The following is a 27106-nucleotide window of genomic DNA, read 5'->3' on the forward strand; positions in this document are numbered from 1 at the left end:
ATATATATATTTTATTTTAATTTTATTTTAATTTTTTTTTTGAAATTTTCATCCTAACTTTCTTCTAGCTAGCCTTATTATGAACCTAATTCAATTATAAATGCAATCTTTTTTTAGGAATCAGTTACCTAAATAAAACGATGCTTTTAATTAAGAATGTTGGTAGACCAATGCTTATCTACATATTTAATCTCGATCCATGATGTACAAAATTAAAAAAAAAATATTGTTATTTTATAGAATAATTTTTTGCTTTCACTTGATGTTTTCTTTGAGTAATATAGGAGTATGACGTTTATTATTTTCAAAAATATTTGTGTCATCAATAAGAAAATAACACAAAGAGTACAAATAAAAGAAGGAAAATGCACAACATAATAAATGACAATAAATCTCACAACAGCCATCTACAATGTTTATAATGTAATGTTTAGGTAAGATATATCCAGAATTAATATTAAAGAATACAGAAATAACTTCATAAACTTAATTTTGAATAAATGGAATTGTTGATTCTTGGCCGTTTTAAAAGAACAGTATGTTTTGAAATGGATATATTTATAACATGTTAATGTAGTTTCATAAAACATTAGAATCTATGTTCACAATAGAATTAAAACGAAAATCTTGGTGATTTTTTTAATAAAAATTTAATTAAACACATAATTAGACAATAAACATAGAAGAGTATAGTGGCATAGTAACATGAAAGCTTTTATTTATAAAACATAGAAGAGTATAATAAATTATTATGATTGAATGTATATCTCTTATAATTTTTAATTTTCTAAAAGATTTATCTCTTGTTGTCTATATACTTTCCATGGTTAATAAAAGGAGTCTTTTAAACTAAATTTTTGGATGTTTAAAAATAAAGATGTGGTTTATATTGATTGGATAAGGAACGAACAATTAAAATTCTACCAGTCTTACTTTGTGTTATTAATATTTTTTTTACAATATTTAATTAAAAAGTTGGCATATGTGTGAAAAGAAATGTCAGTGACTAATTCTGAGGCTATGTATTCTCTATCACCATACATTTAAACTGCATCGATTACAAATCTAAATTAAAATTTTACACTTTTCGTATTTTGAATTATATAATGTAAAATAATATTTTTTATTTTAAAATATATTTTATATTTTATATTATATATTCTAGTATATGTTTTTTTTAATTGTATATTCTAAAATACAAAAACGTAGATTTCAAAATACAAAATGATATTTTATAATCTAGAAATGTATTATCTTACTAAAAAAACATTTTTACCTGAAAAATATATTCTAATATTCAAATCCAAAAATATATATCGGAAGATATAATCTAAAAAACATTTTTTTAAGGGAAAATTTTGTATTTTTATCCCGAGGGGTACCGATTTAAAAACGTGAGGGTGCAGAATGCAACATCCTTAATTCAATTTCCTATTATGTTAGTTAATGGGCCTAAGTGATGGCCAGAAGTCCAATAATCAGTTAGTGTGGTAAGTTCAAGCTGGTTCTATTAGTAATCCAATAAGGTTAATTTTTCCTCTACCAGATAATTTGATTTGCATCAGACACCTATATAGAGAATGTCTATTTTACCTTTAATTTTCTGGATATACATATCTGTGACACAAGTAAAACAGTATTGGATATGTAAATCCAGAACTTGTGTCTTCTGAATATGACCATTCGCAGTACACACAGAAATGCCTTTTATACGCTAAGATCCAAAAGTTTTTTTTTCTTATTCTATATGCGAAAATCTAAACAAAATGACAAAGGTTTTAAAAAGAAATAATGGGTGGAGATAACAATTGATTTTGTGGAGGGAGAATTAGCCATCCAATAATTGTACCAATGTGCAACTTGAACTCATTGAATGAAAATAGAGTAGAGGTGATATCAGAAATGTGAGTTTTTCTTTTAATTCTTTTAAGTGTCTTAAAAATGATGTTGAAGATCTGTTTGTAAATGAGGAAAAAAAATAAAAGAAGAAAAAAATGAGTGGATGAAAAAAAAGAGAGATTGTTTGAAATAAAGTGAATTTTTAAATTATTTAGTTGAAATAAAATGAAAAATAAAATTTTAAAATAATATATATTTTATTAAAACTATTTATTTTTTTATTAGCATCACCATTTATTTTTTATAACACTATCTATATTATTATCCTTACTTCATTATCATCAATTGTTACTTAGTAACATACCCAACCTTTTTCACCATTGATCTTACAACTCAATAAATACATATGCTCAACTAATTTTCACGAAAGCCACAAACATTGCTTTCCAATAATCAAACCCTAAAACTCTTTAACACCATTGATCCAACAACTCAACAACCACATTATATTATATTATTTTATTTTATTTATTATTATATAAATAAAATGAAACATTAAATGATTCCTTGAGTATTTTTAGAACAACTACTTTTCATGTCAACCATTTATTTTTTTTAAATTTGTTCTCGAACAGAATTAAGACTAATGGTGTGTTTGGATTAGGAAGAGGATTTGAGGAAGAGGATTTAGAATGAATTGAGAGGAAAGTGAAGTTGTTTGGATTAGGGTATATTAGAGTAGATTTGTAGGGAAAGTTTATTGAAGTTGGTAATTGATATGATATTGGAAAAGATTTTTTTTAAAATTTTTAAAATGTATAAAATGTAAGTTTACAAATTTGATAAATAATAAATTTTTTAAAAAATTATTAAAGAATTTATTATAAAATAATTTAAAAATATATATTATAATTAAAATAATTTAAAATAAAAATTAATATTAAATTAAATTAAAATATGTATTAATAATTAAAATTAATATTTTATTTATTATTTATTTTATTATAATATGAAAATTAATATTAATAATTAATAAAGAAATTATAAGTGTTATATATATATATTAAAATATAGTTTACATATGTATATAATTTATTAATTTAAAAAAAAATAGTGTCAAGTTATCTTTCTCTACAAATCTTCTCATAGAGAAAGAGAAAATTTTAAGGCATAAAAGTTGCATCGTTTTTCGTGTTTTTATTTTTTTTCTTTTCGTTTTTCCAATTTTCTGTGCTCTCCTCCATTCTTCGCTTTTCCGCGCCTGGATACAAACAGGCCTAAGAGAACTATTGTTTTCTTTCTTGGTCGATCTACCTTTTTCTCTCTCTCTCTCTCTCTTTCTGAAATGGTCTTCGTGTTCTCCTTTTCCTGTTCCAATCCTTGTCTTCGTGAACTTCAAACTCGAATGGTACCTGCAAAAGGCACTCCACCGTTTAAGTGAAATTTCGATATTCGTCGGTAATATTAGTACTGGATGATGACGTACCCGATTCTTGAGATTCTGTGCTTGTTTATATGATTATCATGTGCTCTTTATTATTGAGCCGGATAAGGGATTTAGATCATGATTAGGAGTCTATTACCTAATGCTTGACCACTAATTAATTTTGTTAATCATCTGTTTAAACGTAAATGGTTTTGATTGTCTTGGTCAACATTAACTGAATGTTGGGTATCCAGGTGTCGAATGGTCCTGACCAGTACAAAATCTAATGGTTAAGGCCTTTCAAAAATGAATAATAAGATTATAAAGTAAATTACTAAGAATTATTATCTTAAAACAAATCTATTATATGTAACACAGATATAAATAATAATTACCACACTCTTTTAGCTTGATCAATTTGTTATCACAAAAGAATAAAAGAAAGAAGAAACCATGAACTTAATTAAGAAAAATAAAAATAACAATAAATATAAAGATGTAAAACGCACTAAAATAATCTATTCATTGAAATGAACACATGTAGAGGGGAGAGTTTGCATGATCAATATTTTATGGTATTTTAAAAAAATTTAATCGCCATATATGGTTAAACATTGATCGTTTGATAACAAGATATTTAATCTTTACACAAATTTAAATTGATATTTAAAATTATCATAATTTAAAAGTATATCTAGATAAAAAAATTTAATTATTTCCAGATAAATAAACTAAGAAAAATAATGATTTTTTCATAAATTAAAATTAGTTTATACATTAGTTAATTGATCGAAAACTCCTAATAAACTCGTCTATGAAGAAACCATCTCATTTTAATTTTAATTTTTTTTATTTCTACTTTACTTTTCTTTTATCTGGTTTTAATTAATCAATTTTTATTTTCACTCGATTTTTTTTCAATCCTTATTCTCTACCAAACATATAAAAATTGATGGATTTGTACATGACCAAACTAAGAAAATTGAGGAACTTCCTCACTCTCATAGATCAGTAATCAAAGAATCCTACCCAATATGGAGAACTCATGAAATGGAAAGAGTGTGTAAGTCACTTCAGAAATGTGCAATATTCTTTCAATTTTGTGTGTGTGTCGTGTTACTTTAATTCTTCTAAAGTGATGGTCTGTGTGAAATTCAGTATTCTCCAACCAACAAAGTAATGTTACGAACCAATAAAATGTAACCCATTTTCTTTATTCAATTCAACAAATACAAAACTTTTTTTTTTAAAAATAAAACATCTAAAGTTTAGAATGAATATATCTCTCCTTTATATTTTTTTCTATTACTAAAGGTAAAACTGTATTCCATAATTCCTAGTATGATTATAATGTATGCGAACAACACAACCACATATATGGGTTTATAAAGTAAGGAACTTACATGATATCATTTTTTTTAAACTCATCTTACCAGCAGTGTCATTACAGAAAATAAAAGAATACAAAATCTAGTGTCGAACTCAATCCTAAGTCTTAAACTCTATACTTTAAATATATATTTTTTCTTTAACTCACTAAACCATCAAATGCATCAAATGGTGAGTTATTATTTGGAGGTCAGTGTTCTATTACAGTTTTATTTTTAAAAAATACTTTGATGGATTGGAGGAGAAAAAGAAAGTATATAAACTGTTTTTGTTCTAAATTCTGAATGATGTGAGACTATATTAACGGTACGAGAACAATCTTAGAAATTGAATCGAAGTTGGTGATATTTGAGAAATGGAGAGGTTAGTGATGTGATGCTGAATAGAAGTTAGTATGGAAAGCAAAGGCACAGTACAGAGTCCAGACCAGAGAGTGAAGAACACATTCCGAATCTAAATCTGCTGTCAGCTTCCAGTTTTTCTGTCGAGAATATAACATATATATGCTTTCTTACCCATCCATTGCTCAAACAAAATCGGAATAAGTCAATTCCATGCATGCATACGAATCAATAGCTGAAATTACAGTGCTGTTTATGTTTGTAAGTAAGAATAATGGAATAATATCTTTGCATGAAGGAGAAACAAATTGAACCATTGTTGATGTCGGAGATGAGATAATGGTATAAATTAAAGTTGAAGGATTGATATTTGAAACAATGGTGCGTGATTATGTTAAGAACTTGGAATCTCCATTCCCTCAGGACAGAACAAAATTAGCCATGCAAGTCTTCGTCAAGGGAAGGTGATATTCCTCATTAATTATGTTACATCTATAACTATCTCTTCAATATATTCTTTTTTGCCTCTCTTTCTCTTCTGTAATATAGAAAAAAAAGTTAATTTTTTAGTACTGAATAAAAATAATAAATACTTTTATTGAACGTTCTTATTTTTTATACAAAATATATTCTTTAAATTCCTCTTGATCAGTTGCATTTATGCGAAATGGTGATTAAATTTAAATATAAGAAAAAAAAATTAAATGTTAAGATATTTTTCCCTATGCTAAAATATGTTTTGGTCCTTCAAATTTAAATTCTTTTTCTTTTAATTATCTATATTAAAATTTCTTTTAGCGATACTACATTTTAGAAATTAAGCAAATATTATAATAAAAAGAATAAAAAGGTATTTCACGTAGTTCTTTTAGGGAAAATGACATTGTTAACCTAATATTGTTTTTCATGTCAAAGAGTGTAACATGGTTAATATAAGCCATTCAAAATTATTATAAATGGAACTCTTTTAAATATTTAACTAATTATATGAATAGAAAACTCACTATATAACGTAATGTGATCCACCCATAGTGTGTGGTCATTACTATTTTTACAAGGGATGGAAATTAGATACGAAAATACAAAAAATTTTATAAAAAATATTTAGTCACTATATTAATTAAATTATATATTATTTTATAGACTAAAAAATTAGTTGTATCTAAAGTGATTACTATTATTAATAAAAGTTTATAAAATGATTTCTAAATTGATATATAAATTAGCTACCAAAGTTTTAACTACTACTATTTTATTTTATAAATTAATTTTTAAAAGACTGATAGAGACTAATTTAGAATACAAAGTAGTAAGTAACTAAAACTTTGGTAACTAATGTTTAAATACCAATCTAAAAATTATTTTATAATTTTTTATTAATTATTTTTTTAATTTATAAATAGTCTCTAATTTAGCTTCTATAATTAATTTTTATTTAATAATTTTCTTGTAGTAGTGTTATTTTTGTATTTTCTTAAAATGTACTGATTTTAATATTTTAAAGTATATTAAAAACTTTTTTAATATACTAAAATTAGTGCATTTTAAAAGTAACATAAAAAAAAAAAGTGAAAAATGGAAGAATGAAGACTAGATTTTATGGATATCTAGAGAGAGACATGTAGTAGTAAGTTTTCTCACTTTTTGGGTCACTTTCAGTTTTGGGAACATCTTTGAAAAAGCTTGCATCTTCATCCATGCATGCATGGAGTATTGTTGAGGCTAATTAAGCATATTCTACATATAGAAATTTCTGAGTTCCAATTCTTCTCTATAATTACAATCGTATCGAATCTTCTATGTCGAATGAAGATGCTTAAATCATTCTCTTTCTTCCATCGCTTCACCATACATATCTATATATACGTACTCCACTCAAGCAAGCTCCCATATTATTTGTTTTACAGAGGCTCTTCATATATAGGTTCTAACTGAACCACTTTTGTCAGAGTAATGATACGTAAACAATTTTCTGTTTCAAAGGTCTCATGTTATTTTTCTTGTTAATGACAACTAGGTTATAGGGTGGGCACCAGATGAACAGAAAAATGGGGAGCATTGAGATTAACATTCCAACAAGTACACCTACTAAACCTGAGCTGCATGAGACGAAATTTGGAGTTAAAAAAATTTGGGTTCAGATTCAGAGTGTGTGGGAAATTTGCAAGGAAGACACTGGGAGAGAAATATTTGCACTAAAAGTTGGGGTAACTGTTCTTCTTGTGTCTTTGTTGGTATTATTTGAAGCCCCATATCAAGTCTTCGGCTCCAATATCATCTGGGCCATCCTCACTGCTATCCTTGTCTTCGAGGACACTGTTGGTATGTTCTACACTTATGCATAGTTTTTCCTTGGACGAGATACAAATTCCACTTTGCTCAACTTTTTACAGTTTTTTACATTGTTTTTTTATCAGAAAAAATAAATAAGCAATGAAAATATTCCAGGAATATTTCAATCTTATACCATAAACCAAACATACCACCTCACCCAAAAATATTGGATTCGACTACCTCAAATTAAAGAGACCAAGTTCTTCAAATCTTACCTCTATTTAACAATTCGCACATCTAATTTTTACTCTTATTAATAAACCTCATTAAGAGTGGTGGTTTGAGACACTAATCGAAATAACAAAATATATGCTACTTTTGTGCCATATTCATGATGATCTATTCTTCCATTCCTAAATATCTTCTTATTCATTTGCTTTTACAGTTCTTCTAATATTGTTGTCTACACGCAAAATCAGATTTGATTGACCGCTTTATTGTCCTTAATCATCATGAATTATGCCAAGTGCTTTTTGGTTCATGGTTGATGCCAAACCCACTCATTCGTACCAAACATTGTTTTTTTTACATTGTTGTTGCTATAAACTTATATAGAATATGACTTGTATCAATGTGTAAATGCATTTTGTAAACTGAATTTTGAACATGGTTGTGAATTTTAAAGGAGCAACATTTAATCGAGGATTTAATCGAGCAGTAGGAACCTTGGTGGCTGTAATCTTGGCCATTTTGGTTGCTGAGACAGCACTGTCCTGTGGCTATTTGGCTGAGCCTATTATCATTGGCCTTAGCATGTTCATGATCGGTAATTTCAGTTAGATGTTTTCTAAGTTTTTCATACAACATTGTATATAAGAGGAATATATATAAAGGGTGTGTTTGAATTTGAATGATATGATTGTTATATGCAGCGGTGATAACATCATACATGAAAATGTGGGGAGCACTTGTGCAGTATGAGTACGGGTTTAGGGTGACACTGTTAACGTATTGCTTGATCGTAGTGTCTGACTATAGAATTGGTAACCCAATTAAGACTGTGATCGATCGCTTGTACACAATCGGCATTGGAGGAATGATATCAGTGTTGGTCAATGTCTCTATTTTCCCTATATGGGCTGGGGATCAACTGCATAAAGAGTTGGTTAAAAACTTCCATTCAGTGGCAGATTCACTTCAGGGTAAGTTCCAACCAATTAATTCTGTGTGAAATGTTGAATTGGAATCAGCAAAACATACACTTTTCTTTTATCAACAATTTCATAATGAATGAATAAATATAAGATCACTTCAACCCTTATATAATTTACCAAAAAAAGTCAACCAATAACTAACTAAACTATTCTAAAACCAACCGAACTACTCTAAAACAAGAATTCCAAAAACCAGAAACCAGCGAGCTAAAACCAAAGCTAAATCGAGTTTAGAGAAATCATATGTTCAAGACAACAATCTGAATAAGAAAAATAAACAGATGGAATTTTAGAGGAAATCCAAAACTAAACCTTCAATTGAGTCAAAGAAAAAGTATCTGAATGATCAATCACTCTATCTTTAAAGATGATCTTGTTCTTAACACACCAGATCTCACTAATTATCGCAATCAAAACATTTTCAATACCAAATTAACAAATTAATTATACAGCACTGTAAAAAATGAGTATAAGAATTAAAAGAAATCAATCTACTTTAATCTTAATAATGTATAACAGAAACTCCACACTAATCGTGTGTTTTTTTTCTTTCTCTCCCATGATATCAGAATGCGTCAAGAAATATTTAGAAGATGGATCAGAAAAGTCAAAAATCACCATGGCAAGTATAGATGCATTTCATGATGAACCCGCTTATATGAGATGTCAAAGCACCTTGGACTCAGGATCAAGGTTTGAGGCTCTGGTATGTGTGTTCATTGAAATAGCACAGTTTTTCAGGTTTCAGTTTTCCTTACTGTTGAAAATCATTTTTTTGTGCTTCTTCTTTGACTGCAAGGCTAAATCAGCAAAATGGGAGCCACCACATGGTAGATTCATGCACATTTCATATCCATGGTTTCAATATGTGAAAGTTGGTGCCGTTCTGCGACACTGTGCCTATGAAGTTATGGCACTCCATAGCATTGTACACGCTAAAATTCAGGTTTATAGTTAAATGCTGCTGGTGATTTTTATAGAACACTCAAATCTTAAAATTCAATTATTAGTTTTAAGATTTTCATTATGTCATGTTAATTATTTTAATATTTTTTTACAATATTTTAAATTTAAGATTAAAATATATGGATTAAGAAGGTAAAAGAAAAAAATTTAAAATCCAAAAATATTAATTCAAAAAAGTTAAAAAGTGATTATTCAAGTCATCGAATTACTTCAGATTGAAAAAAAAAGTTAAGAATCTAAATGGATCATAACTTATATAAATAAATTGTATCATACATTTATTTGTAATAGATAAAAACAATGTTTTTATTTAAAGAGTGTAGTTTTTTAGTAAAAATGGTTTCAATAAATAATATATCCACTATGCATTATTTTTAATATGTATAAAAATTAAAATCATTACAAGATAAAAAAAAAATCATTACTACTAAAAAATTATTAAATAAAAACCAATTTCAGAGACTAAACAAAATTAGTTGCTATATTCTAAATTAGATACTAGTTTAGAGACTAAAAAAATTATTAATATCTAAATTAGTTTGTATTATTAGTAAATAGTTTCTAAATTGGTATCTAATTAATTATCAAGATTTTTGCTACCATCTAAATAATTGAAAGTTAAATCTTGATAGTTATAAGATACTAATTTAGAAACTATTTATCATTAATAGAAGAAACTAATATTTTTTATAGGCTTTAAAATAGTATCTAATTTAGTCAATATAATAATTAATTATTTTTTATTTTTAAAATTAATTTTTATTTAATGATTTCTTTTATGTATAAAATTCTTATTGTAATAATGAAGTATTGGTTTTCAGGTACCCTACAAATTGAGGGTGGGGCTTCATTCAGAAGTTGAAGAAACATCAAACCAAGCTGCAGAACTAGTAAGAAATCTGGGAAGAGACATTAGCTGCATGCAGTGGAGTGTGAAAGATTCCCACATTAAAAGGCTTCACAATTCTATTAAGAGATTGCAAAGTTCAATCTGCTTCCAATATTCTTACATGTTGGCATCATCAACTTTTGAATCCCCAATCCCTCATAACCCTTCAAAGTCCTTCACAAACATTTCACACATCTTCTACCATTTACCATATCAGAGGGAGATGGAAGAAGAAACAGAATGTTACCAGGAGATAAAGGGGAAGCAATTGAGAAGACTGTGTTCATGGCCACCTAGAGAAGCAGATGTTTTTGAAGAAGATAGTGAGCAAAACATAAAGATGAGAGGCATAGAAAGTACAGCAATGTTGTCATTGACTAACTTTGCTTCCTCTCTGATGGAGTTTGTGGCAAGAGTTGAGCATTTGGTAGAGGCTGTTGATGAGCTATCAAAGATGGCCAAATTCAAGTCTGCATTGTTATGTTAGGTTAAGGTGCACTGTAACTTTGTAATAAGTAAGATGAAGTATTCAATATAGGAAGTCTATTATTTTAAACAAAAGCCAATATATGCAATATACAGACACACCAGTTTCAAAATCACAATAAATATATATATATATATATATATGTATGTATGTGTGTGTGATAAATTTTTTGATCAGAAAAAAAATATAATAAAAAAACATTAGGTGTGACAAAAGAAAAAGAGAAAATAGATGGTTACAAGCACCCATCTGTTTAGATGCAAAAACTCACCAAGAATACAACTGAGTACCAGTTGCACTGAAAGATGTAACTGTGACAGAGATTAAAAAACCTTGCACTTATATATATATATATGACAATAGTATAACCCTAATATAATAACTAAACTAAATGTAGATAATTTTTTTAGTAAAGTGACTAGACTTGTAATAATCTGCTCAAAGAAAATAAAAATTGCTGTAAATTTTGGAAATCAATTTGGTCAGTAGAGAATGTGAAAGAAATAGTAAGTTTCTTTAAAGAATAAAATAAATAATTATTATATTAATTAAATTTGAGATAATTTTATAAATTAAAGAATTATTAGTATTTAAAGTAATTTTTATTATTAAAATTATAAAATAGATTTTAAATGGATATCTAATCTTTAGTTATCAAAATTTTAACTCCTAATTGTTTTATATTCTAAACTTTTTTTGTAAAATTAAATTTAAAATATAAAATATTAATAAACTTTAACCGTTAATTTAGACACTAATTTAAAAATACTATTATAATTTTTTTATTAATAATAGAAATTATTTTTTATATTAAAAAGTATATAATTTAATTAATGATTAATTATTTTTTGTTTTCACATTTAATTACTATTTAATGATTTTTTTTAGAGTCTTTATAATTTTTTTTTAGTGATTAAACTAACTTCGGTTTTGTTTGATACATTAACAATCTCATTACATTCTTCATGCTAAAGTGATGATCTTTATTATGAACCTTTCCCTTAAGATTCATTCGTTTTATATTTGTTAAAACTTCAATATGCTTTGAATTAGGTTTTAACACAAACAAGTGAATATAACCTAAATATTTATGACAATATAAACGTAGAATAAAAAAAAATTAAATTTGCTTAAATATTCACATATTTAATTATCAATCAAATTTGATTTAGTGCTTCAATATCTTTATGCGAACACGTCTATTTTTACCTTAGTCTTTGTAATTGTTTTAGTCGTTTTGCAACCTTTTATTTTAATCCATCTAAATACTACTTTGTTGTAGTTTCTAATGATAATAATAATAATAATATGATGATTTGACAGTTTTAATAATAACATTATTTACTACTATGATATTTATTGATATGATATTTAATGACTTCAATATTATAGCAATTAGTAATATAATACACTATGACGTAATTGTGACATCATCTCTCTACAATCCTGCAAGCCTCTAAAACAACGCATTAACCTTTCATAATTATTTATTTAATCAAATGTTTACACTCTTATTTTTCAATAACCATTGGATAAATCAAATGGGAGGATCAAGTGCCTTAATGAATCTAGACAAATTGTATGAACACTTTCCCCCCAATTTTTTTTTTTTTTTAACAATAACAAAAGACTCTTATTTCATAGAAACTACAATGTTGTTTAATTCAAATGAGAACTAGAGTAGAAAAGTAGAGTAATAATAAAAAGGATTTAAGAGATTCTCCATCGCTAATTATGTTTGTTGCGTCATTTAATTACTGGTCCATTTAGGCACATTATTGATTTTAATTCTTTTCCAAAATTACAACTTCAATGATGCGCTTAAAAACTACTACTAAAGATTAGTCTAAGAACAAAACTACACAACTAATTACAGGAAAATACAGAATATAAGCAACACATTTATTAAACGTATGAAAACAGTTAAAATTACAAAATAGGAGCAAACACTGCCTTGTGAAGAAGTTACCAGAGTATGCATGACTAAAAAGAAAAATAATGGTTTGACAACTCAAAAAATTATATATAATTCTTGTTGTGATAAATTTAAAAATAAATATATATACATATAGAGGGTATTTATATGTTAATACCCTAAACAGTAAAAACATTCACTTCACATTCTAATAAATTAATATTTTATTTTATTTTTTAATTTAAAAATATTATTATATTATTATAAACAGTATCAAATATATGCTATACTAATAAATTAATATTTTATTTTATTTTTTAATTTAAAAATATTATTATATTATTATAAACAGTATCAAATATATGCTATTTAGTGTTTATAGTATCAATAAAACTTTTCCTATATATAATAAATAATAAATTTGTAATTAAATTATATAAAAAAATATTAAAATAATATTGAAAGTTGTAACGTGGTTGTATAAAAATTATGGATTTTGAGTATATCATTATCAACTTAAAAATAAGCATTATAACAACATATTCTATCTTATTCATTAGAGAGGCTTTCTTACAAACATTATACAAGGTCAAACTGACAGACTTTACTGGTCACAACCTGCTATCACAAACTGATAGATAATATGTACAAAAGGAAAATTGAGGAAAGAAAGAAAAGCATCAACTACCTAAGCAGACTATAATGTCCTACCTTGAAGACTGACAGATATCAGACAACGACTCTAATCAAACATGGAAGTACAAACACGCAGATAAAATTTCTAAAGTGAGAGTAGAAGGCATCAAAAGCAATAACTAGCCTCAAATTTTAGTCTGGGACACCATGCAAGCTTTACTTGTATCTGATGGATCACTCAATAGACCTCTCCTAATGCTCATATCGAGGCTAGAATTCCCCTTCAGCATTGCCATCAGACTTCCACCATGCACCCTGCCTTCGGGAACAGCTACTGGCATTGGTGTATAATCATCTTCCCCCGATGGGAGATGAGCACTTGCAACTTCATTTAGTTTAGCAACAGAACAGGTTATCGAATCATCTGTCTGTGGGTTACCCATTTTGATCATATCCACATCCATATCTTGGTTTATTACTATCTGCTTCAATTCGCCAAGTTTACTATCATGAGTATCCTGAATAACTGGTCCCGAGGATACACCTCCATGAACTCTCTTATCCAGCACTAGCCCACTATGAAGTGCACACAGACCTGTCTTCCCCCTTGCCAATGAATAAGAAGGGCCACCCTGTTGATCGCTATATTCTGACCCAGGATGTCCCCAAGAGCATCTCTTCCTTCCTCCACGTGCCTCACAAAAGTTAGTGTCAGCTTGTGCACTCTTTCCACACCCTTCAAACTTGCATCTCTTGCCTCTCCCACGACATACACAAGGATCAGCTCGTCCTCTAGCTCTTTTCAAGCAATCAGGTACAGCACACCTCATTCCACCTCCATGTGCCACACAAAAGTTGGTACCTCCATGCACACTTTTGGTACAAATTCCACCACCCTGGTATGCACAGCATTTTCCTCCACCATGGCCTTTGCAAAGTGGCGTGGTCCCCCCAGCATCTTTGGTGCACCCTGGTGCTGTACAGCATTTTCCCACACCATGAGCTCTGCAGAACATAGTGTTTCCCTGTGCCCCTTTAGTGCAACCAGAAGCTTGACACCGATGCCCTCCACCATGTGAGATGCACAGACCAGCTAAGCCTTCCGAATTCTTAGTACATTTTTCTGTTTGATGTCTCTTGCTACTTCCATGCCGAATACACAATCCAGATTTCCCTCTGGCAGCTTGGATACAGCCCTCATGATGAGTGCATCGCTGGCTATCACCATGAGCAATACAGAAATCTGTATGTCCTTCTGTGCTGATAGTGCAACCAAGATATTCACATCGCCTGCCTCCTCCACGAGACTTACAGTACAACGTCCAGCCTTCTGTTCCTTTATTGCAGCAGGCTTTGTGACACCTGCCACCACCATGAGATATACAACATCCAGAAGCACCTTGGTATCCCTTTCCATATCCCTCAACTTGACATGCCGTAGAATTACTGTTGCAGTGTAGTGGTAGTTTTAGCTGTGTTAGTCTAGAAGTATAGGTGACAGAACTTTTTGTTTTTTTTGGTGAGAGATCCATAACCTCCTTTTCAGCCTGGTTTAACATTACACTAGCACCTGGATTAAGTGAAACAAGCCCTGGTTTCCATCTACACGAAGTCGATCCCTCATCTACATTTGGTGTCCTGCTGAATACTGATGGGATCTCCATGTTCAATTGAAGAGGTGGAGCCTGAGAGGGACTTAGACAAACACTGGTAATATCTGATTTGGAGGGCTGTGTGGAAAGGCTTAACTCCAAATCAATCTTTGGCTGCAACTCAAATATCTTCAAGTTTGAACTAACAAGTTTTTTTGGTCTCTCTACCTTCTCACAGTCAAGATTAAGTGTAAAGTCCAGTTCAATATCCATAGGAATAGATGATTCCTCATCAATCTCTTTGGCTGAAGAGATAGCAGTGCAAGAAGTAGCTGAACTCTCCTTGCTGCCTGAGGAACTTGTTGAAAGTCCAAGTCCGAGAGACAAAGATGAACAAATGCTCTGACCAATACATCCATCAATTAAACCCCACTTTCTTTTCATTCCCTTTGAAATTGAAGAACTAGGGGAATCATATTGTACGATATCATTTGTACTACAATCAGCTTCCGATACTTCAACTTGCATCGAGCTACCCAAATTCTTGAAAGCATTTGCAGAAGGGTTAGCTGTGAAACTCAAGTTCTGGAACCTCACATCCATGAGACAATGACAGTATAATTCTATACCTATCAATAAATTTTAACGGAATGTTTTCCTGATTTCCCCATAAAAAAATTGGATATCTATATAAGTCAGGTTAGATGCACCACCTACAAGTCGTACTATTGGATATCTGCAAGGTAAAATGCATCTCTCACTTACAAATCCTGAAGTATCACATCGATCCATCTAATAGAATAGAAGATTAAAGTGATGCTGAGATTATCAGCTGTTATAGGTCACCTTAATTCAGAAAGATATGAATCCTTCTAAAACCCAGGTTGGAGGTCAATCATCTTGTTCATGACATACCACTTGGTTAGCACTGGAACTTCTTCCAGAATAAAAATGATTGCAGTAACATTATGGCGTATTTGAGCATAAGTTATTTTTAAAAAAAGAAAAAGAAAGAATGAAATAAAGAGCCATTTTTTGTGTTTATGTCAACTACATTCATAACAACTAATAAGCACACATTTCCATTAATAGTGTCAAAAAGCAAAAGAACACCAGTATAAAAAAGAAAACTGCCTGATCCAATGAGTAGTAATTTAAAATTAATATTTTTCTATCAATAACACTCAGCAGTTAAATAATAAAATTGATTGAAAAAGCTATCCAAGTCTCAATAAAAGAAAATAAGAAAACATGAATTAATTTTTTGTGCGTGTTTCCCATGCTAATTTTGAGTATTAGAGTCATACACAGTTATTTTAGAGAAACAGAAATTAACTTCTCAACGATACCATCACAGTTAATTATTCTTTGAAAATTTGAAATGTACTTTCTTCCCCTAACAAGCGAAAACATGACCAGAGCATCTTTTAACTTTGATGGTGCACCCTAGCACACCAATTCAACAGAAGATGGACAGTTACTTTCTCACTTTACAACTCTATTAACTTTAGAAAGCCAAGTCCGTCCATCGGAATCTGCCACAAGGGAAAAGCTTCGGAGTAATTTTCTTTAGGGGTAAATGGGAGGGGGTTAATTGGACAATACTTCAGTGACAGTTTTGTAAAATCCCCCAAGTATGATTCAACACACTACGTCGAGATTTACCAACTTGTGTGGAGAAATATATATTATGAGTGATCCGATAGGTCCAACAAACTCCTCTCACTAGGATATGCCTTAAATGTGATACTATATTGATAACATATTAAGAAGTAGACTTTAAGTCAACCTCGAAAAATTGGCTTATAAGAATGAGATTTTACCCACTTATATACTATAAAATGTCTTAATCTCTAGTATCCAACAAACTCTTAGATTTGATTGGAAATAAAATTGAAAAAAAATAACAGAAAAGATAAAATGGAAACCGAGAATTTGAATTAGCATACTTTGCGCAGAGCCCAGGCTGATAAAACAATAAATCACAGCTAACGATGCGAAGTTCTTTTACACAATTCCAGCAAATCAAATCAATTAAACAAAATTGAAATGGAAAAGGCACATAAATGATTGACGTGAAAAGCATCACAGCATAGTGTATTAATGTCGCAGATGAACATGATAATTGACAAATTAAATAGGAAGTAAGATTTAATTTAATACCTCGCGATACTTAATACTAATTCCTCGAGTCGATTTGATACAATTATGTTGTTTCCGCAGAGCTTGGGGAACCATTCTAGGGTTTTGACCTTCCAAAGATTGGGATTATGATTTTCTAATAAAAAAACGGAAAGGAGGGCGAGACAACACATGATCGACAAAATCATGCGTTACGCAGAATGAGACGGTTAAGATATAATTTTATAATCATCATAAACTTTAAATTTTAAATAAGGATTGAATTGTAGAAATAAAATATCATATTTAAAATTTTGAAAAGTTAAAATATAAACAAAAACATTATGGTGTTAATTTTATAACAATTTTATAGTAGAGCTAACTTGAAATTTTTTAAAAATAATATAAGACAATAGGATTTATATAAAGTAAAATAAAATTTTATAATATTATATAAGCAATGACTTAAAGAAATCTTTTATTTTTCTAGTCTTAAAACTTCGACCATGTTTCCTTAATTTAAAGGAAATAAGTATAGTTTTTCCAGACACAAATAGGTTGTCTTAGTTACTTTTAATAATGTATTTTAGATACTGTAAAAAAATGATGGTTAAAGAGAATAAATAAATAATATTTTTTAATCCATATGTAAATGTTTTTTGGTGGAAACAATAAATATATTAAGTGATTTGGATCTGTTTTTTCATCCTACTTGGAACCTGCTTTTAAGCTTAAGACTGTGCGGTAAAATACATGTCAGAAAATGGAAAGTATGTTTATAAAAAAGTCTTGATTTTGTTTAAATTTACCGTAAAGGTAATTCAAATTTAAGCAAGTTAACAAATTCTTCCACACCCATTTAATAATTTCTTTAATTTAAAAGCTAGCAAATTATATAATGAAAAATAGTAATTAAATAAAAATTTCAATCCTTAAATTTTGGCAAGTTTTACACTATAGTAACTAAATTAATGAAACAAGAAAAATTATATTTGAAATTATAATCTATTATTCGCATTAATCCGTTCAGTAAGTTTTTTATTATATTGATTAAGCATCATATTTGACAATTAACTTCTCTATACAATCGGTATATCTGTTTTAAAACTAAATTTGGAAAATATATATTTCATCATTTGTATTAATCTAAATATTAACTCAGATTTGTGATCTTTAATGAAGTATCGTAATTGAAACTGTCAGTATCTATGTAATAATACACAGCTTCAGATCAAATATATTGACATATATTTGTAACTTATTATCAAAATACTCCATCAATTAAACTAAGTTTGAGTAACAAAAAAAGGAATTTCATTTTTTTCCAAAATTAAATGTTTAAAATACCTGTATTGGTTACAAAAAATAACAAATATTTCTTTGACTAATTTTAAATTTATTTGTGCATCAACAAATACTGATATAATACACTGATTAACTATCAATAATTAAACAATACTTCACATAACTTATGTAATTACATTTTTTGTTTAAAATAAAATTACAAATTCTCAATGACTAGCATGACATAATTTATAAGGATCACATTGAAAGAGAATAACTATTCCTACAAACAGGTTTTGGTATTATACATTTTTTCAGCAAAAACAAAAATTACACATTTTTTCCTTCTCGAGGCACGATTAATAAAACTTAATATATGGAGTGCAGAATCATACATCTCCAGAGGTCTTTCAATACGTTATTGATCGCTTTGCACAGAGATTATGTCGCATTAATTTTTTTTAACCCTTATTGCACAATTTCAAATAAGGTTACTGCAGCAAAGACGAGAAAGAGAACACCTCCGACGTAGGCAATAACCTTCAAAATGATTGAAAACATTGTTTTTAGTTTACAGCAGCATAAAGGTACGAGAAGTACGACCCAGACTTTTTTCTGGCACTCATTGTATTGATTAAAATTTATTGAAAACTATATAAACAGAAGAAAGATTCATAAAATCAGGAATACGATTCATTCACGAAAATATGTGATTTTCAATAGTATTTCAGCTAATAATAGATAACATGTTCAAAAATGTATGTTAGAAATTGTTATGTAGTATTTTCTAATTGAAATATTCCGAACCAGAAACACAAGTTTAGGTCCGAGCTTCAATTGAGGTGCACTATCTACAGCATATAAAAGTGCGTCGTTAGAAAAACATGAGCATTTTTCTTATACTTAAACAAGGTGCTCGTTGTTCTTAATTACCAAACCAGGAGGGGAGACTTCAGTTTGCTATATGTTATCCAGGTGAAAGGACATGTTCGTTCCCAATAAGGTTCGACGTCTAACATGTTGCTACTATTCACAGCATTCATATATTTATTTGCTATAAGAGGGGAAATCCAGGGCAGAAAATTATCCACAGAAGATCTCCATGAACCAGATTCTATAAATAGCAACAACTTAAGTAAAGCATTTTGAAGATTATTACTCATTTTTTCCTAGTACCCTTTCATTTAAATTGATTAATTATCCACTTGAGATTATAGGATATGTGTAGAGAATTCCACATTTATAAAATCTGGTTCGCTTGCTCAACGGGGAGAACCATGAGTTTAGAACCAACTAAATGCAGAATATCAGGAATGCAAGCTATAGCAAAGAAGTTACCTTCTCTGACAAATACGTCCCAAGTAAAGAGCCCCCGAGTACAGCTAGCTGCATATAAAAGGAAAAAAAAAATGAGGATATAAGAGCCTAAAGTTATTTACAAAGATGTGAAACAAAAAGAAAAAGACAGTCGGTAGCAATATAAGTTTCATGAATTAAGCTCTTCCAAAATAGTCAAGGTCTTCTCCAGATAGCATAGCCCTATTTTCAGTGCTTTTATTCGAGCTGTTATTATTTATTAATATTGAGCTTGTTGTGAGTACTAAATATAGATTATGAAGGAAACAAAAATATAGTTTATTAGTGTCTTAGCTGTTTTTAAACTATGGAGTAAGATGCTTTCAAATAGATTGTCAAAAAGAGCCATCTCAAAAGTGTTTGTTTAAACTATGCTTGCATTTCCTGGCTGTTTATTAATACAGTTCCTTTTTCTTTGTTGCACTTCAGTTGGGGATTTGAGCGAATCCAGTTTTCAGGTATCATTTGGAGAAGCTTAAATTAAATATTTTATGTTTATGTTAACAATGCACATTTACTGTTACATTGAAAAAGAAAATCCCCATATTTAGAAGTTGCTTCAATTTATAACTGAAGAAGGGGTTACCAAAGTTGCAACGCCATGACCAGCCAGTGCTCCAGCTATGACTCCAAGGGGAGAAGAAGCTGCTGCAAGGGCTGAAAAGTAGGGAAAAAATCAAATCAGGATCCCTAAAGTTCAGTTCTGCGCATGAGGAGATGCAAGACAACACGTATGGGTATTTGTAACAAATGAAAAATCAAGACGAAAATTATATAAACTGAAATTGGACTGATCCAAAATAATTGTCATCCAACTTTTTGGGGACAAAGCATGTAAGTTAGCTTCAAGAAATGTCAATATCAATATTTATTTGTACATTGTTTAATAAGGATTTCATATCAAGATTTTAGTCTCCTATACATTCAAACCAAGGAATGGTAAAATCATAGAAATTTGATATTAATAATGAGAAAAACGATAATTCTAGGTACAAGTGTTACATAGATACTTACAAACCAATAGTTCTAACTTTAGAACTCACCAATTGTGGAGAAAAATGACTTATCCCCCCATTCTGCGACAAACACTAGGAGAAAAGTACTGGCAGCTGTGCTAGCAGCAGATAGTATCCCAGCACCATTTCCAGAAAATTCAGAAACTGCTAGCTCTGCCTGGTTAACAAAAGGAAACGTTAACCCTATAAAATATTATGAACCCCAACCATTGTGAACCAGTTCAAACTGAAGACTTAAAAACTGAGAGAATTCATGTATCCAACCCATTGTGCTGCAATGGATAATGAATAGATACAAAATATTACCTCCTTCTGCTCTTCATCTGATTTTTGGCCATCACTAGATGAGGCATCCAGCAGGGTAGAGACCCCAAAGTACACCTGAAGTCAATTCAGTATGACTTAAGAGAGGGTTAATCTAAAAACAGAAATTTAAACAATGTCTACCCAAGCAAACACTGTTACTCTATTTGCACATAACTAAACAGGAAGGTGATATTTACCAATAGGCAAACAGCAGCAATATCATCAATAGGTAAATCCGTTCCTCCAAACCTGCACAAAGCAATCTATTAGTTGAAGTTTTTGAAAAGTCGTTGATAGTCAAACTATGCTTTCACGTTACATGGCTTAAGACAAACTAAAGAAGGCACAGAAGAAAAGTATGGATATTTAAAGAGAACAAGGAACTTTCAACAAACTAAAGACATGTATGCGTGACAATGTAATAAATTTTTTTACAAATGATTAAAAGTGTTCGAGAGAAAATTGACATTGTATTATGATAAAAATGATTCATGATTGGCAAAAGGTTCAAACAAGATGAAAAACAACAATGTGAATTATTTTCAGACCGTAACATGTACAATGTTCATCATCAAAATGAAACTTGGCATGGAATTATAATTTCTAATTTGTAGAATGTGAAGAATGATTAGAACTGTTTCACTCTTCCAGTATCACCAAGTCAAATAACTCATTTTAATAGTTACAGTTCATAAATAAATATAGGAAATAACGAAAATAACCTGAATGGCAAGATTTCATCAACATAATGGAAAGTTCGCCCAAGGGCAACAGATATCAGAGTCATTGCCCTGTCAACAGAAAATAAATACTAAACATAAATAATTTGAAGATACATGTATGCATCATCTAGAATATTTGGCATTTATAAAAGTGTCACTCTGTAGTTTTTTATTTTTATGTGATTATTTAACTTCCAGACAGAAACATAAGCTTGAAGAATTCTGTTCAAATACACCACTTTGCCTTCCCATTCCAGAAGGGATATGAAGAAATCATTAAAGCCTTGTAATATTGTTCACAAGCCAACTCCCTGCAGGATTTTGATTATTCTATGATGTGAAAATATTTTCACCACAGTTGTTTACGTGAACGTGTGCATGGTGACCAATCATGCATAAAACAGTTTAATTAGAGTGCATTGGCAGTGTAAAATCTAATCACAAATTAACCGTATGATAAGTTTATTGACTTCTATAAAAATTACATGAAAAGCCATAGTGATATTTTATTACTTGATAAAAAATATTGATGAAGTATAAAAATTAGACTGTCTAAAAATACGCCATCAAGACAAAGATAAACAAGGAAATCTAAATCACCGTGAAACGATAAAACATACGAAAGTGCGCCAAATGTCCCAATAAAAACAACACCAGCTGTATTCCTAGCTGCAAGAAGGGCCTGCATACAAATTACAACATCAAATTCCCAAATCACCCGGGTCGTGTCGCATCGTTGACGATTTCTGTGCACTTACTGCAATGAAAAATGTCTTATCTCCCAGTTCAGAGAAAAATATTAGCAGAAACGCCTGTGACAAAGCATAAAAGAAGAAAAAGTTTATTACTCTTTGAGTAGCATAATCAAAGTAAACTTAATCATTTTACTTAAAATGGCAAAAGAATAACAGAGTACAATGTAAATCTATAACTAGTAGCAAACAAGAAAGTAACAATAAATGTTGAATAAGAGTAACGAAAAACTGCATGTTCAATAGTAAACTAAAACGAATTGCTCTGTGTGTGCAAAACATTGCAATTAGAAAAGTGGCAGGGAGATTTTCCTAACTGAAGCAAAACCTGTGCTTATGTCATCAAAATCCTCAAATGCAGGAGATGAACTGAAAGCATTGGAAAAGTCAGAGGCAGCAAGCGCGGGATAAGAGTGTTTAAGTGTGAGGAAGCCAAAGAGCATCATAAACTTGAGAAGCCTAACGGATAAATCAGAATGAGCAATTGAAGCTGAGGGGAATTTCCAATTGGAGATGCGAAGCGATTCTGGCTCAGTGTTGGAATTCTTGTAAGCAGCAGTGAGTCTCTGCGTTGGGAATTTGGCTTCATTTGGGGAAATTGGGGAAGAGGAGGCGACGGTTGAGGATTGCAGCCTCTTGGAGCTGCGAAGAGTGGGAGGAGGAAGAAGGAGAAGAAAAGAAGATGGTGAATGTGAGCGTAGGAAGGTGCGTGTAAGAGAGAGAGAGTGCATTTCTAATTTCTATGGCGCTTCGCTCTGCTGCTTCTGGCTTCGATAATGATAAGCCTCGCGCCACCATTCACCAACCAACTGTCCCTGCTCGCCAAATTTATAACAGTCACTGCTCTAACTAATTTCTATAAATTTTATTGGGCTCAATCAGAACCCAGCTTCTTACTTTTACATTTGTCTGTATGCACCTACGTATTTTCCTACTGCACCCCTCAATTTTCAAAAATACCAATTTTGCCCTCTTTTATATAACTCATTCAACCACCAAAACTTCCTGACTGTTTCTTCCTACACTTCCATCACTTCTTCACCCACCTTCATAAATTTTAAATTTCCAAAATTACCCTTTAATAAAAGTATAAAAATAAAAAACAATGTTTTCCACTACAGATTACCTAACCAGAATTAAAAAATTACAACTTCCAAATTACGTAATCTAAAAATTGTAATTTTTTACTTTTAAATTATGTAATCCAATATTGTTAGTTGTTAAATACGTACTATATTAGATAATCCATAAGTGATAATGTTTTACTTTCAAATTACATGATAGGTTTATTTTCTTAAATAAGTTTCAGAGTATATAATTCAGTATTGTGGGTTGTTAAATAGGTTTCGGATAATCTAGAAGTTGTAATTTTTTAGTTTCAGATTAGGTAATTCATAATGTAATTTTTTTATTGAAGGGTTAATTTTGAAATTTTCAAAATTTATGGAGGGAATGGAAGAAGTGATGGAGGTGCAGGAAGTAGTCAAACTTCCTTTGATGTTCTCGATGAGATTGGTCTATAAAACTGATTATGATAATTAACTAAGTTCATAAGATTACGAAAGATTTACCAATGGAAATAGGCAATTTCTCCCTCCACCATATCAATTTCAACATGCACCCAATTGGTTTTAGAAAATGACAAAAATATCTCTTCTAAATAACGAAAATAACCTTACACAAAAATGGGAAAAATTATTTTTGAAACTTTTATCTGAAATATTTTGGATTTCAATTTTCGGAACATATTTTTGAATTTTGAAATTTTTTATCCAGAATGTATTTTTAGTTGTGTTCAGAATTTTTTTTCCAGCATGTATTTTTTTCATTTCTCAATTATAATTATTATTTTAGATTTTTTAATTTAAAATAAGAATAGTTTTGGAAATTTAAAAATTGATATGGTGGAGGTTAAAATTGATACGATGCAGGAGAGTAGTTTTGGAAATTTAAAAAATTGATATGGTGGAGGTTAAAATTGATATGGTGCTGGAAGAATTTGCCATGGAAATATTTGCATACAAAATTTGTTTACACTTCGTCTTTACTATTGACATTATATAAGTATGAATATTTATTAAATTAAATTAGAAAGTTAATCCACGTGAAAAATATATAAACGTTAGATATGATATTTTACTTTTTAATTATCTAAAATGTATTTCATAGCTTAAATAATAGTTACATATTTTCTTTTTCGTATTTTATAAAATTGTATATTTAAATATTATATTTTAAAATTGTTACGTTAATGAAGAAAAATGATACATTAACAATCTTATTTCAGCATACAACTTTTTTTCTTTGTCTAAAATTTTAACTTTTGTATAAAATAACAAAAATACTCTTTTTTATATCATCAATTAGAAGTTATATATGAAGTAGGTTGTTAATGTATAATTTCTCTTAGTTTTGTGAGTGCGATTATGATAGGTTTTGCACTTTGAATGTTGACTAGATAACATATTAATTGATATTTTGAGATTTATAGCGAAAATATGCAGTTAATAATTTTGTTCCCGGTTCCTGCTAGGGAGATGAGACCTAGAGAACTATTAAAGGCTTCGTCTTCTTCCTTCCTTCGGGCAAGTTGCTAAAGCTTTACTGTGATCCTTCTGGCCTTCGCGCTACTCCTTCGGCTCTCAATTTCTCAGTCTCGGATGAATGCCAAATGGGGGAGGTACCTGCAGAAGGCACTCCGACGCTTAAATCAATAAAGAGAGTATTCAACACTCGAGTATGTACAGTAATAATGACGTACCTTTCTTCTTGGAATGTGTGCTATTTATATTATTTTAATAGACTTACCTTATTAGGTCTTATTAGAGGAATGGATCACATTATGGTTGCATTACCTAATTCTTAATGGTAGTTTAACTTCATTGACCTTGGTTTGAGCGTTAATGGGTTAAGTGTGTCGGTCGGCCTGACCGTGATGTGAAAGCAATAGCAAGAATACATGATTCTTTGACATTCTTAGGAACAACTTGAGTTGGTCATGAATTGGCACTTTAATTAGAATTGGATCAAGGTTCTAATTCAAGAACTCACCAAGACTTTGCACCGAACCAAAGCTCACATGGAAGTCCATGTTTTGTCAAATTGAATCAAACAACAAGAATGGAAGAAAACACAATTGAATACAGCCAATTAAAAGAAACAACCGAACAGAATTGAAAATACAGCTGAAGATACCGAATGGAATTGAAGAACAAGTAAACTAAAACATGAACATGAAGAAGAAACAAAGCTTGAGAATAGAAAACTTATGGAGATGGAAGAGTAGGTGAGTGATCACGCCACTTAGTGTGGGTACTCCAAGATTAGTGTGTTGTCGCCACTTGAGGTTCACCATAGACACCCAAGATAAGACTTGATGAAGGCACCAAAGCTTTTCCAATTTCTCTCTCAAATTGAGTAGAGTTTTCTTACTTCAAATTCCAAATCTGATTTGTACAAGCTAAGCACCTTTATTTATAGCCTATAAGGTGCTGAAATGCAAAGCTAATCAAATGCAAATGTGCCCCTAAATGACATGTAATTTCAGCGCCAACTAGTGCATGAAGGAAGTGTGACTTTCCTTCCTAGTTTGGCACCTCCTAACTCATATCTACACTCCCCCTAGCATCCCTTACTAAGTTCACACCCCCCTAAGCTTCTACTATTTCTAAACTACAAATAAGGATGCTTTTACAAAAGAGGTTTCTTATGTTTCCCTCTAAGCACCTTCCTAAAGACTATTCTATATATTTTCTACTTAAAGAGAGATATTCAAAATGAAGCCTATCTTTTAGGCTTGATATTCTCTTTCACTTCTTTTAATTTGTGAGAAGACTAGAAGGAAGAACTTCAAATGTGTAGGTGAAAATCCTCTTCCTTCATTAATAAAATCCTCTCCTATTGGATATCCATCAGACCGTCTGTGGGGGTCTCAGTCAGGGAGACTGAGTCATGGTCGGTCCATAGCAGTACACTTGCCCCTCAGGCTCAAGGATAGATGTATATGCTGAGTCATTAATGATGGGTGTCGCTTGGTTCCCTTTAGGCATGCGACTGTTGGACTTCCCGAGGTATGACTTGATCTCAAGCGGCGTGACATGACCTGCATTAATGAAGAGTTTTTTGGGCGCAAAGCATTGTGGACGTTTCGTATTTCGAGCTCCTTGGGTCCTATAAATAATGGTTCCAATACTGCCGAGATACTATGCTACTTCTTTGTTTGAGTGCTCTGATAGCCGAGTGTTCTGTTGTCCTTGTTCTGATAACCGATTGCTCTCTCACCCTCCTGCTTTGTCTCGTCTTCGGCTTTATTTAAGGTTAGTCATGTCAACCTTGTCTCGGCCCACATCTTCTTCTGATCCCACTTCTCTTCCTTTCACCTGTCCTTCCTCTTCGTCATCTTCTTCTTCTTCGTCTTCTTCTAGGTCCTCTACAATTGACTCTTTGTCGGTCGGGGTGGCCGATGTGCCACTCCCGGTAGAGGTTGTTAGGGGGGATGACCCGGCCAATGTTGTTGACCAATCGAGCTCTCCCCTGCAAGGTGTTCCCCTGGTGGATCTTAGTTGGGTAGACCCTAAGGTG

General features: G+C 30.5%; 3 protein-coding genes across 4 annotated transcripts; 1 reads left to right on the forward strand and 2 right to left on the reverse strand.

Moving 5' to 3' along the window:
- Positions 1-6915: 6915 nt before the first annotated feature.
- On the forward strand, positions 6916-10923 carry LOC137809697 (aluminum-activated malate transporter 9-like). The gene is made up of 6 exons (XM_068610792.1): positions 6916-7317; positions 7955-8095; positions 8202-8471; positions 9053-9189; positions 9283-9429; positions 10271-10923. Exons 1-6 carry the CDS (start codon positions 7032-7034, stop codon positions 10823-10825), a joined length of 1536 nt encoding a protein of 511 aa, XP_068466893.1. The 5' UTR covers positions 6916-7031; the 3' UTR covers positions 10826-10923.
- A 2346-nt stretch (positions 10924-13269) lies between these two features.
- Positions 13270-17307, reverse strand: LOC137811456 (uncharacterized). Of its 2 annotated transcripts, none has more exons than XM_068613221.1 (2): positions 17132-17307; positions 13270-15704 (listed from the first exon to the last, which is right to left on the reverse strand). In XM_068613221.1, exon 2 carries the CDS (start codon positions 15569-15571, stop codon positions 13562-13564), a length of 2010 nt encoding a protein of 669 aa, XP_068469322.1. In that variant the 5' UTR covers positions 15572-15704; positions 17132-17307; the 3' UTR covers positions 13270-13561. The 2 variants fall into 2 exon arrangements, with proteins under 2 accessions (XP_068469322.1, XP_068469321.1); XM_068613220.1 differs by having other exon boundaries at positions 13270-15511; positions 17132-17304.
- A 1216-nt stretch (positions 17308-18523) lies between these two features.
- On the reverse strand, positions 18524-23344 carry LOC137811457 (protein PAM71, chloroplastic). Its single transcript, XM_068613223.1, has 10 exons — positions 22843-23344; positions 22532-22585; positions 22394-22455; positions 21774-21842; positions 21249-21300; positions 21052-21126; positions 20773-20902; positions 20316-20386; positions 19712-19759; positions 18524-18913 (listed from the first exon to the last, which is right to left on the reverse strand). Exons 1-10 carry the CDS (start codon positions 23254-23256, stop codon positions 18842-18844), a joined length of 1047 nt encoding a protein of 348 aa, XP_068469324.1. The 5' UTR covers positions 23257-23344; the 3' UTR covers positions 18524-18841.
- Between the last annotated feature and the right edge of the window lie 3762 nt (positions 23345-27106).

Source organism: Phaseolus vulgaris, chromosome 2 (genome assembly GCF_000499845.2).
Source record: "Phaseolus vulgaris cultivar G19833 chromosome 2, P. vulgaris v2.0, whole genome shotgun sequence".
Taxonomy (NCBI): Eukaryota; Viridiplantae; Streptophyta; class Magnoliopsida; order Fabales; family Fabaceae; genus Phaseolus; species Phaseolus vulgaris.